The sequence below is a fragment of the Toxotes jaculatrix genome, chromosome 5 (assembly GCF_017976425.1).
Source record: "Toxotes jaculatrix isolate fToxJac2 chromosome 5, fToxJac2.pri, whole genome shotgun sequence".
Classification (NCBI taxonomy): Eukaryota; Metazoa; Chordata; class Actinopteri; family Toxotidae; genus Toxotes; species Toxotes jaculatrix.
The window spans coordinates 26,454,510-26,471,632 of record NC_054398.1 but is presented as its reverse complement, the minus strand read 5'-3'; the positions used below and the strand labels follow the sequence as shown (position 1 = coordinate 26,471,632).

Below are 17,123 nucleotides of genomic sequence, written 5' to 3'. Positions count from 1 at the left end.
AACCTGTTAATACGTGGCACGCTGAAAACCTGAAGGACGACAACAGCAAAAGAAACCAGAACAGAAGGCAACACAAGACAAAGCAAACAGCAACACACTGATGTAAGATAACTGCTGTTCATTATCTTAAACTGTTCTGTTCATTTAAGCGTTTCAGTCACACAATGACAGATCTGACTTTATGTTATTATGTTATTATCATTAACTTGGCTTTAAGATCCCTCCAGACATGTTTTAAGAAACACTACAACACTCTGAATGATCATTTGTGTCTAATTAATTGAATTGAATGAATTATCTCACATAAAATCCAGAATCTATGAGTATGAAAGTAGTTTAAGAAGAAAGTTTTACCATGAAAATAACCTTCGCCCTTTCCACACAAAATGCAGATTTAAAAGACTGAATGGAGATGAATCTTTGCCCATAGAGTCTAAAACAAATCAATTATGGTTTAAATCCTTGGTTCACACTACGACACTACACGGCTGCAGCACGCTGTATCTTACCTGTGCTGAAACAGCAGATCTGAGAGGAAACCACTGATCTTGATAAATAAACCACTGTTGTATTTCCTCCATAATGCAGAGGAAACAGGCAGCAGAGGGACTGTAACTCTGATTTTATGGTTTTTAACGCAAACCCACAAGTGTGGAGAAGCTCTGCAGCTACAATTAACAGCATCCATCTTCTGGACTACTCCACTGACTCACTGTGATCCTGAACACTCATGTTCAGGGTCTGTGTGATCCCATGATGCCACTTCCTGTCGAACTCCCCTTCCTTCCTCATGCTACATGTCATGCCTCCTACATGTGAGACCACAGTAAGTGCTGTTTCAGGCTGAATGGTGCTCAGTGTGGATTCAGAGACCGTCTAATTGCTGAGCAGCAATGTGCTGCTGAGACACTGAGACCTTCGTGATGCTCTGCAGTGCCTGCTGCTAATGAGGCCGCTCGCCTTGAGAGAAACTCTCGAAATCGACTACTTTCATGTTCTAAGTTGAATTTAATTTTAATCAGAGTAGTAAAAATTCAAAAAATATCAGGTCTAACATGGAAGCAGTGGTGATCTAAAGGTCAGAGAGGTGAGCCTGTGAGTAGACCAGAGCGCTGCTGCTTTGATTTCCTGGACTGAGAAGGGTAAAAAAAAAAAAACGCAGTGAAATAACAAATAACAAAAAACAGCATCTGAGTGACATTTCAGTTTAACTGTTAATCAGATAGAGAGGAGCAGACTGTGCCAGGGTTCAGGGGCAAATCCAGCAGATGTGCGGTCTCACTTCGTCCAGACTGGTGAGCTGATTTATAAGACCTTAAGTCACTGTAGGGACACAGCGATACACAAATGCACTCAGGGGCTTCACCATATAATAACCAGATTATTAGGTACACCAAGCTACAACTAATGTGGCTCAAATAAACCAGTCCAGCAATAGGCTTAGCTTCTTTAGAGCTGTTCATCTGTGACTACATATTACTTTCAGCTCTGCTGATTTTAAAACAGACAAAAACCAAATATCATCATATCTTTGAAATTTGTGGTTCAGTTGTTCAATTAAAGGTTTTGGGTGAACTTTATAAATTTGTCTGTTATTACAGAAATGTCAATTTCTTGCCCAAAGCTCCATTGCTGCCATTTCTGCTGGCACCAAAGTGACTGAGAGTCAGTGGGGCTAAAAAGACGCCTCTTCCTTCCAGAAACACATGAATTCGATTGAGATCACGCAGGAGAAAAAAATACTGCACTGTCTCACTATGAGGCATCGACTCTGATCAGCACCTTCATGAAAGAAACTGTTATAGTCAACAACACAACGAAGAAGCGAAATCAGCCTCTGACACCAAATCTAAAACAGAAAGAAGTTTCTCTACAGCAGCGTCTAGTGGACTTTGCAGGGACTCCAGCTGCAGACAACGCTGTATTTGCGTTATGATCCAGGCAAGGAGGTTGCCGCTGAGTATTCAAAACCAAACACACATTGTGTTTGTGTACATGTGTGTTTGTACCTGTTCACCTCTAGCGGCTCACCTGGCAGGCGTTGTACAGCAGCTGGTGCTCAAACTTTCGGATGCCGAGGATCTGTTGGAACATCTCGTACAGTTGCTCTTTGCTGAGGATGAGCTCCGACACAGCGCTCAGGTGCGCCCGCTGTGGCTGCCGCCGCATGTCCTCGTCCCCCCTGTAGATGGCATCATACTTGGCGATCCAGGAGCTCAGCACCGTCTCTTTGCTCAAGCCGTCAATCTCCGGGAGGCTGCGAATGCGCCGCTCGATGTTCTTCTTGAAGACCTCGCGGAAGTCGTTGGCCGAGCAGCCGCCGCTCTGGACCATCCGGGAAACACGCTCACTCTTCAGGAAGCCCTGCCAAGGAGATACAATCAGCGCTTCCAACATTGATTATAGTTTATTTATTCATCCTTTAATGATCCAGAACCAAGAATCAGAAACGTTTGATTTTACCACAAGAAGTTTTCCAAGTGGAGCTGCAGGTTACGAGCCAGTGAAGTGGCCTGTGTGCAGGGTCATCCACGAAAAAAAAAAAAAAACTGAGCAATGCACTATGCTGATGATGACGTTTGGTTATAGTAAGAGAAGCACATGTGTGTCTAATAACAGAAATGATGCCTGTGCTGTAAAACCATGTGTGCCAGTGATCGCACAACACCAGGACTCTGACACCAAAACAGCTAAATGGAATTCAGCCATCATTCATTTTCTTATTTTCACCTGTACTGTTCTCACTGTGACATATCACAGATGTTCCTACATGAGTGCAGTCCTTTGATTGACAGACTGGATTCTGCCATCATGTTGGGCCTGGATGTGATCTCACAGCTCTGACGTCCATGACCAAACCTCCCGATTCAGCTTCACTTACGAAAACTAATTTCGGTTCTAAACCTTAAACGGTATAAAAGATGCTGAATCGATGAACGACAGGACGTTTACGGCTGAATTCACCATAACGTGCAGTGTAAACAGGACTGACCCGCTCTCCTCACACACTGATTCAGTGGGTCTCATGTTAAAATCTCTGGTTGATTCACACTTTTGGCAGAAGCTCTTTGTCCAGAGTCTGATTAGAATAAGCAGCTGTGACTGAAGCAGCAGCAGCAGCTCTGTGCGACATTAAACAGCCTCTCAGTTGGCTGCTTCACCTCTTCCTGTTAGTCGCTCTGAGACTCAGAACAGCAGAACATCAGTGAGACACGGATTCATCTAATGGAGGCCGAGAGCTCAGAGAGCAGCAGCTGAGGACAGTTTGAAGAGACAAACAGGCACAAACGCCAAATCGGACTAAAATATTATGGTTTGGAAAATGTTTTACATATCGAGTCTCTCTCCTCTTCTGATGTCAACAAATTCATGACACATCAGTCCAGATGCTGTATTTAGCTGCTTTAAGTGATTAAAAAGTCTGTTTCTTTGTGTCACAGATTTTTAACTTGAAAACCTGCAATTTATTTACAAATCCAAAATAGTAAATATACATAGATTGCTGTAGAATTTCTAAACTTTGTTAGTTTTGTGCATCGGTGATTATGTGATACAAGGTTTCACTTCTCCAGATGTGGAAATGCTCCTAATTAAAGCCCAACTAGGTTTTTGGGATCATTATCAATCATACCACGATCAAAGACAATGAGATCCGATTATTTCCCTTTTTTCTGAAGTCGAGATACAAAGTTTCAGAGGACGTGAGAATTTGCTCTTGATGCATCTGTTCTCGGAGGACTTAGCAACTTTTGGTGGTGAATTAGCTTAGATTTGATGCCGTTAGAAAGCTGCTAGTTTGTTGTTATGGTGTGAGTATGGTTGGCTAGCCAGGCTAATGTTCAGTGAGGGCATTACCCCTGTTGTCTCTGTTGGACAAAAGCAGGTGTACACAGGTGTTCCTAATAAAGTGCACAGTAAGCGGAGATCTGAAGAGAAGTGCCAGTAAATCTGTCCTCTAACCTGAAGGTAACAAAAAATTCAGTTTGTCCACTTTCAGCCAACTCGTCCTGTAAAACTGTCCTTGGAACAAAAGCACTGAACCCTTTAAACCTGCTTCATTCTCTCTAACTTCTTCTGGATCCGATCGTTGAATACATCAAATGTCAAATGAAAAAAGCGATTAAAAGAACAAAAGTAAAACTGCCCTGAAGTTATGAACCAGAAGAATTCATGTCACAATTAAAAACTCCAAGGAAGCTACGCAAGTACAAGGCATGTAAATGAAACAACCTGGCCAGACGTTCATGCAATAATTTTAGATTTATAACGCCCAGTGGGATTAAAACAGAGCTTTTAATGTGTGCTTCAGTCTGCAGAGATTGTGTAATTATACATAATGGATAACTTCTCCAGGGGCAGAAACATTGGCAGAGTCTGCAGATATAAACGGCTCTGTGAAGAGGCAAGGATCCAAGTTTTTCTCCATTAGCAGACCCATTCAGACATCTCATTTGTTCTCAGTTCGTGCTCAGAATTTGGTTCTTCATGTCTGATTAAATACTAATCTTTATTAAAAAGAAAATCTTACACAAACACAAACCTTTTATTAGGGGTTTTAATCTTACACTTTCAGTTTAAACTAATTAACAGAACCTATTTGCAGCTTTGCAATAATCATTTGAGATAATCGATCTAACAATCATCTTATCTCAGAAAGTTATGTTGTTAGTTTTAGGCTTTTATTAACATCTCCTGTGGAGAAACTCATGTCTCACTCAGCCCCATCGTTGCACTGGATGATAGTAGATCAGTATTATTAAAACAATATCCATATACTGTCCATGTTGGGCAGAAACTTCCCTGTTTAAACTGCACTGAGAGTTTGATGAACTGAGAACTGGGAGCTGATGTTGACTGCACTGCGGTGACTGCAGTGAGCAGAGGGTTTGTTACTGGAAAGTGCCAACAACTGATCTTTTCTTCGACTTCCTTATCACTGTCAACAATCTGCATCAGAAACTCATAGGAGAAAACGCAAGCAGCGAATCCCCCACGTGGTTTCTCCGTCAGGTGCACCGTAGCTTTGGAGACTCCACATAAAAGCTGCTGTTAAAATTTCACCCAGTGAGTCAGACTTCAAAGAAATCAAAGCTTCCCTGATTACTACGATTTTTTTTGTGTTCATTTGTTTTGCTAAATTTGAATAAAGAAACAAACAGCGCACCGTTTTTCCCCAGGATGGATTTGATGTTGCTGTTATGGTGTGCGTATGGTTTGCTAGCTAGGCTAACGCTTTTTTAAAATGATACCTGTTGTCTCAATATTTGCAGGTGGCTCACTGTTTAATAATAATGATGGATAATCTGAGATCCACAGCGCACAGTCTTTGCAGTGTGTGTGTGTGTGTGTGTGCGTGTGTGTGTGTGTGTGTGTGTGCAGAGTGTGTATTGAAACACACATGCTTTGTATTGTTGGGCGAACATGGAGGCAGCTCTGCTGCCGCAGGTGCGATGGGAAGTCTGTGAAGGCATCTCAGTGATCACCTGACTGACGCACCATTAGCTCCCCACTGAGGACTGCATGCATGACACGGCCAATCACAGCTGATACCATGGAAACAGGAAGCAGAGGACAGAGTGCCACTGAAAGCTGTAAGGATGCTGGTCCACATGAACAAGCACGTTTCTGTGACAACGCTGTGATCTGGAAACTATTGAATCCCTCAGTGTCTTAGGTCACTCCACAAATCACTTGTCTCTGTTTCTGTCAGTTTGGTTTAAAAGGAAGCTTTAATACAGGATGAGCTCTAACACACTGAGTGTGCAGCTAATGTCTGACCTCCACGGTGCAGTTTGACACTGCAGGAAGCTGAAGAGGGAAAGTTTGCCTGTGCTCACCTTAAATCTCACTTTAACATGTCCGGTGGACAAGAATGACTGAGACACTGACAGTGAAACAGTTCGACTTCAAACGAAAAATATTACAAAATCTACAGATTCTGGATTTTTCAGTGAGGATCAAAGAGAAGTTATAAAGACAGATGTTTTGAGTGTCTAAGAACATGTCAGGACAGGATTTTTAAACTAAGATGATGAGCAAAAGAAGAAAAAAGATGCTGAAAATGCTGAAACAACACCAAACGCACGTCCAGACAGAACCACACGAGTTCAGCTTTAAGGCTGTTCTGCGGGTTGGCGACGCCGCCTCATGAGACTGATGGACCTGCCGAGCGTGAGCCAACAGCAGATGGAGAGGAACCGTCGGGGAGTTACAAGAGTAATGACGTGGAACAGAAATCCCTTGAATCTGAAGAGTCTCAACAAGGAGATAAAAGAGAAACACCAGAGAAAACAAATGTGTTGGTGGCGAAGAAATCAGCAGCAAGATTTGAAATAAATCTTGCTGGGGGGGGGGGGGGGGGGGGGGGTGACGCAGAGAAAGTCCTCTTTACGGTGATAAATGGAAATGGGCAAGCGCTGAGTGGATGAAGTGGGAGGTGACAGATGCAGCTGCCACCAGAGGAGCCTGCTAACAGCAGCTAATCTGCCTCTCTGCATCACTCAACACAAACTGCTCTGAAGCACACAGAACAAAAGGACATTAAACAGCTCCCGCTGAAGGAGAGGAGGCAGGAACACCAAAAACTACAGAGTCGACCTTTTTAAACGGTGACACTCGAAACAAGGAGACAGATTCCACAGTTTCTAAGGGGATTAAGCAGCGACTGTGTAATAAAGCTGCCTACTGACTGGTGGGTTTCAGGTTTATTTAGCCATCCAGGTGGGACAGGAAGAAGATTTGTTCAACAATCGGCTCAACAGAGCTTTTAATCCCACTAACAGCCACTGAAAAGAATAACCAGGGAGCCAATAAGCGCCTGTTAACACAGCTTCAGTGACAAACGCAGGCTTAGAGATACTGAAATGAATCCAGCTCAGATGAATCCAAACTGAATCTCAGTGTTTTTTTCTGATCATTTAAATCAGCCTGAGGTGTATTGGTATATAATCCTTCGTACTGTTACTGTCTTTAACATCAGTAATATCTTCACTGTGAGCAAACTCAACCTGCATCAGAAACACAAGCCCAACAGTCACAGGTGTTGAATCTCCATCATCGATGTGTTGTCTAAATGCAGAAATAGAAATCCAGCTTAAATGTTACATGCTCTACCTGCACCAACTGATACACGATACACTGAAATTACAATCTCTCTTCAATGGAGCCTGTTTCTCCAAAATAAAGACAACTTTATAATGCTGCTGAATTATTTAAGCTACTAATTTGGAAAGTTACTGTCTCAAAAATGTGACTGTCTAAATCGTAAACTAAAAAGTAAACTGGGTCAAAGATGAATCAGGATACAGCTCAGAGATTTAACAGACAGTTTCAAATTTCAACTCAAAAATGTTTTTTATATTATGTCAATGTTTTTATTCATTGTTTAAATCCTTCTGCCTGCTGGTTTTCATTCCCGTCATATAATTAGACACTGCTTTTGCTCTTGAATGCCAATTGATTGAAGTTAATGGTCAGACAGCATAAAAATAACAATTATCTAGTTTGGGTCGAATTAAATCCAACTGACTGAACTGAAATATCATCTTCTGCTGCGTCTTCATCCGCCTGTCATCCTGTGAACATTGCTGCCTTTCACACATCTGCCTGTCGCAGCTATTAGCAGATGGTAAAATGGTCACTATTTAAAAAAGGGTGACCGACGTGAAGACGGACTAATGGAGGCTCATTAACAGGCAGAGATTATTCTTCCGTGTCAGCGTAATTACTGTTTTCATTTGGTCTGATTGTTTTCTGTCGGAGCTGAAATGGATGCAGATGAACACGGATGATGTTTCCATCCATCCGTTTTCTATACCGCTTGATCCGTCTGATCAACAATGCATCAGTCTCAATATGTTTCCTGACTGTGGTTCTAAGCTCCAAGCTGATTGGCTCCTACTGAACATTTAAGTCTTTCAACAAAAACACCACCACAAACACACACACAAAATACTTGTTAGTAGGAAACATTCATTGTTGGCTTAGGTCTTTACCTGGGATCTGTAGACAAGAATAAATGTATAAAATACCACTCCAGTTGAAAAGGGGTGTGTGTGTGTGTGTGTGTAAAGGTCACACACACTCCTTGGCGGCTCTGAGCCTCCTGTCAGACTATGGGAGGTTCTGACCCCCCGTCCAGACCGCCTCTGACTCTGGATCGATGACTCCCCACCTCATAGTATACACTGTGCTAACGTCAGACTGTATGAGTGTCCCCCTAACCCCACAAAAACTGGTTTTGATGGTCCTGGTGGTCTGATTTACTGGTTGAAGTGGTTCGATTTAAGATCTGACATCGAAAAGACTCGATCAGATACAGTGACACTCATTTGATATCAGTAAATGAAAATGTGGACAGACGAGGAAGTCGTACGAACAAACTGATTATCAGACAAACCCTGTTATAAGCTGACAGTGTGACCACGTCTTTTATCAGCCCTGTGGTTTTTGTTGTTGTTTTTCAGTGCACTTTTTTAATTTTGTTGTGTTGTGTGTTGTTTTTTTTGTTTTTTTTCTTTGGTTGTTTTGAGGTGGAGCGTGAGTGGAGGAAGTGAATGCTTGTGTTTACGATGTGCAGTATATTTGATCAAATATAATTTTTCCACATTTATTAAAAACTTAATATGAAGCAGAAATATTTGTACAAAATATTTTTAATATGTACAAATACATGTTGGCATACATGTATCTTTAGTATGATGAAAAACGTATAGTTTAATTCTGATATGTTAAACTTAAAAGTATGGATTTAACGTGATTTTGATGTTTATACAATGAGCATTATGAAATGATGGCTTTAATTACTTAATAAAGGTATGTGCAATATAAATGACACTATGAAGCCCACAGGGATTTTACTGCATAGTCACAACTGTCAGTGAGAAATATTTTTAAATAAAATCCTTATTATCTAAGACCTGTTTTCTGTGTTTAAAGAAGCTCAGGCGTTTAAAACCCCATCATGCTGAAGTAATGACCAATGTTTCATTACATCAGTATTTTTATTATGACTCCAGTCTAACATCCAATATTTGGTGAGAGACATACACTACACTGACATACATGCAGTATATATAATACTGAGCTATAACACTAAGACTGACGGTTTCAGTCCTGGTCGTGAGTCAAACTGCAGCCTTCCTCTTCTCTCTCCTCCTCCTCCTCCTCTGCTCTCTGGATTCTATAGGCTCTCCTCCATTTTGTCTGGCGACACAAATGTCAACCATTATTACTAATGAATCGATCAGCAGGAGACTTCCTCCCTCCCTGCCGCTCGAATTAATTGGGGCTTTAAAATTTCATCTAAATTATTTACACACCAGCAGAGCGCCAGGCTGTGAGTCAGGAGATTAAAGACACAGAAGACAAGTGTTTGCAGCCCTCTGAGCATCAGTGCAGCTGCTAAACAGGAGAAAGAAAAACTGTCTGAGTGAATGAAAACAGCAGCACGCTCAAAACAGAGCCAGACATTTCAGCTGAACACCCGTCCACCACAGCACAGAGGAAACTGGACCTTTCAAAATAAAATCACACATGAAAGAAGAAGTCACGCAGCTTTTATAAGTTTTACTGCAGCTGCTGCAGTGAATGTCAAAAATGACATACTTACACACATGTATGATGAAATGTAGAGCAGCAAGTAATACATTTATTTCATTATTGATTGATTTGTTGACATTTCTTTGATTAATCGGATTGTTTAGTTTACAAAAGAAGAAAAAAAAGAGAGAAAATAGTGAATTACAATGAGAAAAGGTTCCCAGCTCATGTCGTATGCCACGTTCACGGTTTGGATCAGAGTGAAAATCCCTCAGGTGAATATTCAGGACCAAAGATGAACAACTCTGTTCAAAAAGCTACACCTCTATAGATCTGCATCCATTAAATCTGAAATGACTCTGACTGACGTGAGCTTTCCACAGTGGGATTTTTTTTTTTTTTTTGGGATCATTATTATTAATCTCAAATATCTTTCAGAGAAACTTTAAGATGAGAAGAAAAAAGAGACGCTGAAATTACGACTTGTGTTGTGCTGATGTGAAGAGTATTAACAAGCAAACAAGTGAACGAGTAATAAACTCGTCAAAAAGACAAGGGGAGATTATTTTGATCTTATTTTGAAATTTAAAAAAAAAGCCATTGTTTGCTTCAGTTGAGAATAAAACAAGAATTCTTCCCTGAACACAACAGATCGGTTGGTTCTTCTGTTTCTGATCATCACACTTCATCAGCTCAGCACTCTTGTCTTAAATCAGTCTGACTGCTTGGTTATCATTATGATGGAAGTGTCCTGTCACAGCATTATTCAAACTTTCTTTGAAGTGCTCCACCATCAGCTGTGAGGAGCTGTGGATCATCACTGCTCGTATGTTCCTTCATGCATAAAACATGTTTTAGCTCGATATCAAAACGTCTCCGTCGGCCTGTTAGTCTGCCCGGAGAGCCGGAAAACACTTCATATGTCACCATAAAAAAAGTTTTATGTTCAACTGTGACTGTAGAAAGAGTTTACTGTCTCTGACCACAGAGAAGTCAGCAGCACTCGAATTATCTGATATTCACCATCACTTTGAATATTTTCTCGGGTCAAACAGAAAGCGGTCAGACACCGAAACACTGCCACTTTCAGGTATTTGATTTAAAATGGCTGGAAAAGTTGAGACTGACGATTCTGTGTCACACTGACTGACAGTGATCTGATAGAAATAACAAACAACGAACGCTGATTTATTGCCCAATCACGGCAACTGTACACTGCAACTCGCTGCCCACGACAAGGGCAAACATCAGGGTCTCCAGAAGACAGAAAAGCCATCAGTGCCTGACTCCGAGTCCTGACACTGTGATAAAGAGATCAAATAAAGACGGCCTGAATGTCAGTGTAGGTTCTGCTGATTATGTAAATGAAGCTCAGACAATTAAACAATTCAATTTTTATTATCAGCTCGACTGTGACTGAAGGGAAAATGACTACTGAGAGAAAAACATCAGATCACAGAGTAAGAAGTGTCGTTAACATGTGAGTTGTGTTGCTTGGTTGTGTTTTATCTCCTCATATTCTTTCTATTCATGAAGCAGGTACCGATCCAGACTTTGTGAGCCTGTTCTACATGTGGGAGCTCAGTTCGTTGTGTCTTCACAGAGAGAAACCTCGACTCGAGCCTCCCACAGTGGTGGTTTTTATCGAGGCCCTGTGCGATTTTTTGTGGAGCCTGTCACAGATCATCTACCAGCTGAGCCGAGTTTATTCTAAAAACCAATTACTTCATGTTCAATAAAAAAACCTGATGATGACCAAACTGAAGGAACGAGTGTGTGGGCTTCTCCTCTGCCTCGGGCAGAGCTGCACAATCTTTTTAACACCAGTCCAATTTCTCCTTTCACACTGCAGATGTCACAGATGCACCGTGAAGCAGTGGAGTTATGAAAGTCATCAGTCTGTGAGGGGAACTAAGAGACCACAGTAGCTATCAGCTGACGGCTGTTTCTGAGGCGACGGCTCAGTTTTTGATGAGAAATGTTCTGATTGATCCTCCTGCTTTGTGTCCGATCGGACAAGTGAAGCAGGAAATCAGGGCACGGAGGGGAAGCGTTACTTTAACCCAGCGCTCCGACGGAGAAGGAAACGCCACCACCCCCCAACCCCCGCTGCGAGACTTCATATACAGCTTCAACTCAGTGAACCCGAAAACAAACTGGCGAGGAACAACAAGGAAAATAAAAATTAAATACAAAAAAGGGGAGGAGAAACAGGAAATCAAGCGATGTTTGATATGTGTGTGAGTCAGATATAAACGATATAAATACTGCTCACAGCAAAAAGCATTCCTCGATGAGAAAACAAGAAACTTCAGTTCACTGGCGATAAATTACAATCAATCACTTCACAGCCCGCCACGATCAAACTGACCACTCCAAAAACATGCACAGCACATGGACACACACCAGGTGAGAGAACCTGAGAGGAACTGGGACATGAACCACACCGGGGACGTTTACTGTCAATGCTGCTGAAAACCTGCACCAACGACGACAGTACACACTCAGTGTTTCCCATTAATTACTGAAACTGTTTGTTCCACCACAGTTTCATCACAAACTGAAAATATTTTTACACTGGGGACCACATATTGATTTTCTTTCTTTTCTTTTTTTTTTTTTCTTTTTTCACCATTTCAAATGGGTAGAATCTTATTTCACTGTGCAGCTGTGTGCAGCACACTGATCCTCTCAGCCAAGAAATGACGTGATAAATGTTTTTGCTTCATCACTCAAACCAACATCTGTCCAAAGAAAGTCCCTGCAGATCTTCCACAGACCACAGTGAGTGAAGACAAAACCGTGGACGTGAGTCTATGAAAAGATACGGAGACATTTCAGACATCGAGGATCAACAAGCAGCGAATAAGGAAACTTTTTCAGACACATCAGCACATGAAGCCATTCTCTTATATTAAACATGAGAGAAACAAATCAGTCAACAGCAGAAACTGTGGAAAAAAAACTGAGAGCACAGTTATACAGACGTGGACAAAATTGTTGGTACCCCTCTTTTAATGAAAGAAAAACCCACAATGGTCATTGAAATAACTTGAAACTGACAAAAGTAACAATAAATAAAAATTTACTGAAAATGAACCAATGTAATGCAGACATTGTTTTTGTGTTGTTGTTCAACATAATAATTTAAAAAAACAAACTAATGAAACAGGCCTGGACAAAAATGATGGTACCCTGAGAAAAGATTGAAAATAATTTGACCATAGGTACATGTCAAAGTAAGGTGTGTCCTCTAATTAGCACCACAGTAGTGGTCACAGTGCTGTTTGGTGACATGGTGTGTACCACACAGAACATGGACCACAGAAAGCGAAAGAGAGAGTTGTCTCAAGACATAAGAAAGAAAATCATAGACAAGCATGTTAAAGGTAAAGGCTATAAGACCATCTCCAAGCAGCTTGATGTTCCTGTGACCACAGTTGCACATATTATTCAGAAGTTTAAGGTCCACGGGACTGTAGCCAACCTCCCTGGACGTGGCCGCAAGAGGAAAATTAATGACCAATTGAAGAGACGGATAATTCGAATGGTAACTAAAGAGTCCAGAACAACTTCCAAAGACATTAAAGGTGAACTAGAAGGTCAAAGTACATCAGTGTCAGATCGCACCATCCGTCGCTGTTTGAGTCAAAGTGGACTTCATGGGAGACGACAGAGGAGGACACCACTGCTGAAAGCACATCACAAAAAAGTGAGACTGGAATTTGCCACAATGCATATTGACAAACCACAAAGCTTCTGAGAGACAGGTGAGACAAAACTGGAGCTTTTTTGCAAGGCACATCAGCTCTATGTTCACAGACGCAAAAATGAATCATACCAAGAAAAGAGCACTGTCCCTACTGTGAAACATGGAGGAGGCTCGGTTATGTTCTGGGGCTGCTTTGCTGCATCTGGCACAGGGTGTCTTGAATCTGTGCAGGGTACAATGAAATCTCAAGAATATCAAGGCATTCTGGAGCGAAATGTGCTGCCTAGTGTCAGAAAGCTTGGTCTCAGTCGCAGGTCATGGGTCCTCCAACAGGATAATGACCCAAAACACACAGCTAAAAACGCTAGAAACACACAAGAATGGCTAAGAGCAAAACATTGGACTGTTCTGAAGTGGTCTTCTATGAGCCCTGTTGAACATCTGTGGAAGGAGCTGAAACATGCCATCTGGAGAAAGCACCCTTCAAACCGGAGACAATTGGAGCAGTTTGCTCATGAAGAATGGGCCAAAATACCTGTTGACAGGTGCAGAAGTCTCACTGACAGTTACAGAAATCGTTTGATTGCAGTGATTGCCTCAAAAGGTTGTGCAATAAAAAATTAAGTTAAGGGTACCATCATTTTTGTCCAGGCCTGTTTCATTAGTTTGTTTTTTAAAATTATTATGTTGAACAACAACACAAAAACAATGTCTGCATTACATTGGTTCATTTTCAGTAAATTTTTATTTATTATTACTTTTGTCAGTTTCAAGTTATTTCAATGACCATTGCGGGTTTTTCTTTCATTAAAAGAGGGGTACCAACAATTTTGTCCACGTCTGGATATGAAACACCAGGAATGATTTGCAGCTTCTGTCTGATCCAGACTCCATTTGTGTTTTGTATCATTAGTGTCGCTGAGTGAAAACGACTGTGGGAACAAAATGAAACTTGGGTTTTGGATGAAGGAAGTTTCCACAGGAATCCACAGAAAAGACGTGCAAACAGAGAGATGCTGGACAGGATGTGCAGTTAAAGTGTTTAAATGTTCTGGTACCTAAGACATTTTAAAATAACCAACTAAATTCAACAATAATCAACTATTTTCTTCTTAAAAGAAAAACTTTGAGCCCTTTAAACTTTCCTGTGAGCAGCTTTAAAGTTAAACAGCCCGTGTTTCCTTTGATGGTGTTCAGATCACACAGCGAACATCACTTCAGAGGAAAAACATTCTGTTCATCCTGACAACAAGGGGAAACAAATTCAGAGGAAAAAGGTCAAAGCCAGGCGATGTGTGATGCAAACATAAAGAAAAAGTAGAAAGTTTGATGGAAAATAACTGGACAGTCTGAAGTTTATCCTTTCACGTAAAACTCTTCTGTTCTCGTTTTCAATTTAAAAAAAAAAATTGAGTAATTTTCTTCAAAGAGAAATGAAGTTCAGATCATGTAAAGAGTGTTTCATCAGTTTCTATCCAGCTGTTGTAAAAACAAATTTACAGTTGCTGTTATAGTGGCCAGAGTGGTCCTCATGTCATCGCAAGCTTAATTTCCAGAACCTGCATTTTGCAGCTTAAAGCTGATATGGCAAACATCACATTAACACATCCGGCAGATACAGAGCAGCAGATTCATTCATGTGGAGTTTGTGTCCACTGACTGTGTTGGTCTGCTGTTTGCTGCTGAGCAGGTGGTGTTCAGTGGGTTTTCAGAGCACCTTTTGTTGAGGACAGTTTCCAGCTGTGGCCGAAAACGACGCCGCTACGAGAGCAGTGAAAAAGGAACCAACATGGTAAAGCTGCAGGTCGGATACAGAGGCTCTAAACCTCCCCACAGCTGAGGGGAAATAATCGTGGTTCATCCCCCCATCAAGTGATCATTCTCAGATGCATGCAGTCATGTAATCCACTGTGTGTGTATATATGTGTGTGTGTGTCATAGCAGCTTTAAATGCACAGATGACACTTTGTCTGTGAATTGCTTTGTGCTGTTACAGGAGTTTTAGAGTAACAGAGAAAAAGTCAAATGATCGGGAGAATGAAAAAGAATCAAAATTATTCCTGACTGACTTTAAAAAAAAAAAAAGAAAAAAAAGAAAAATGTCTTTAGAGTGGTAGAAAAAGAGAAACTGTTTGGTCTCCATGGGGACTGAGAATGGACCAAATTGGATCAACGAGCTGAATGAACAGAAAGAGCAGCTGAACAGCAGCGATCATGTACAGTACCTGTGGTGATAATCAAATCACACTGAGAGTAAAAAGACTGGAGTTCCTAAAGTTTCCTGGTCCTTTCATAAAGCCGGCGTGGATTTGGAGGAAAGAAAGGAAAACAGCTTTTCATCTGTTGCTATGGTGAAGGAATAAAGATTAGTCAAAGAGACTAAAAGTAATTATACATTTCAGCTTTTATCCAAAGCAGCTGACAAACATTGTCATTCACTGATTATGGGCATTAACACAGAAATTTACACAGTTCCAGCACCAACAGATAAAAATAACGGCTTTACTGTGTTTTATTTATATTTGTTGGATTCATCTTTCATACTAATAACTATATATTTATTTATATTACGTATACAGACGTTTTTGTTTTTGTACATCAGTAGGATAAAGAAGTGACTACACTGCCTCAGTAAGGATCTAAGTTATACAATGGGAATATTATTTCATTTCATCACACAAACATTATCACTATTCATTTATATGATCTAAGTCTTGGGCCCCGTGGACATTCTGCAGGACAAGCCAAAAGATTCATTATGAAGATGGTTTTATCGGCCAGTCTTCACGAGCAGCACAGGTAACGTTAGAATCACAGCACCTCCCCCCCTGAGTCCCGTCTCACCTCAGTCTGAGCTGCTCCCATTTCACAGTGCAGGAATTTAATAATGACGCTTTCAGTCATCAGACCTTCATCAGAGCAAACGTCTGACAAAACCAGAAGCTCAGAGTTATAATGAAAAGAGCACCGGTGCTGTATCACACAGGTACATGTGTAAAAAGTGGTTAACAACTGTACGAGTGTGTGGAGATGCATTTACACAGCTTTATGAACAAAAACGCTTGATGCAGTTTTTTTTACCCACATGTCCACAGGTTTTCACACAGAAAACATCTGAGTATAAACTGAGAGAGGAGAACAGCAGTGTCCCAGAGATGAGAACCATACCGACGGGATGTTTCATGCATTATCACACGTTTTTTATTCGTAACTTTCCGAAATTTCACGCTCCTTTAATGAAGCTGGTTTGGATGTGGCAGCTGGGGGATGTTTCCGTAACGTGTCCTCAGGGACATAATGAGGACCTGCAGTTAGAGGACGGCACGAAATGCCAGCAGTCCTTTAAAGTGACAGACTAACAGGTCGCTCGACTTCACAGAAGAGACGGCGCTGAGTCATCGTCACCTCCCACTGATCAGGAACTCATCAGAGGGGAAGGAGGTTTGAGCTTCATCACACGTCAACCTGCTGCTCGATCTCATAGCGGATCAGATCTTTTCATCATCTGTCTGTAATCAGGACTCTGCATGTTCTCTGAACACTAACAGGACCAGGAACTCACGACAAACAGTTCACACGTGCCGTTTATCAGGATGTGATGTCTGATCACTGTAAACGTGTGTGAATCATGTGCAGTTTGTTAAATATACGATGCAGTTTGTTAAATATACGATGAATCAGAAGATCAGAAGAACATATGAGCTTCAAGATTTCCTCGAATAGAAACGTGCAGCAGAAATCTGAGCCCCTGACGTAACACTGCACCAATCAGCATATTAAAAACACAATTTCACTTTATATCATAACTCTGTCTAATCCAAAGGTATAATTTCCCCTGGGGATTGGTGACATATTTCATATAATCAATGTC

General features: G+C 41.2%; 1 protein-coding gene across 1 annotated transcript in view; it reads right to left on the bottom strand.

Annotated features, from left to right (window-relative positions):
• cadps2 (Ca++-dependent secretion activator 2) overlaps positions 1 to 17,123 on the bottom strand; it is a 145,385-nt gene that overhangs the window by 91,464 nt on the left and 36,798 nt on the right. The window contains exon 3 of the mRNA XM_041037942.1: positions 2,032 to 2,364. Within this exon, the coding sequence (XP_040893876.1) occupies positions 2,032 to 2,364 (333 nt within the window). The remainder of the gene's footprint in view (positions 1 to 2,031; positions 2,365 to 17,123) is intronic.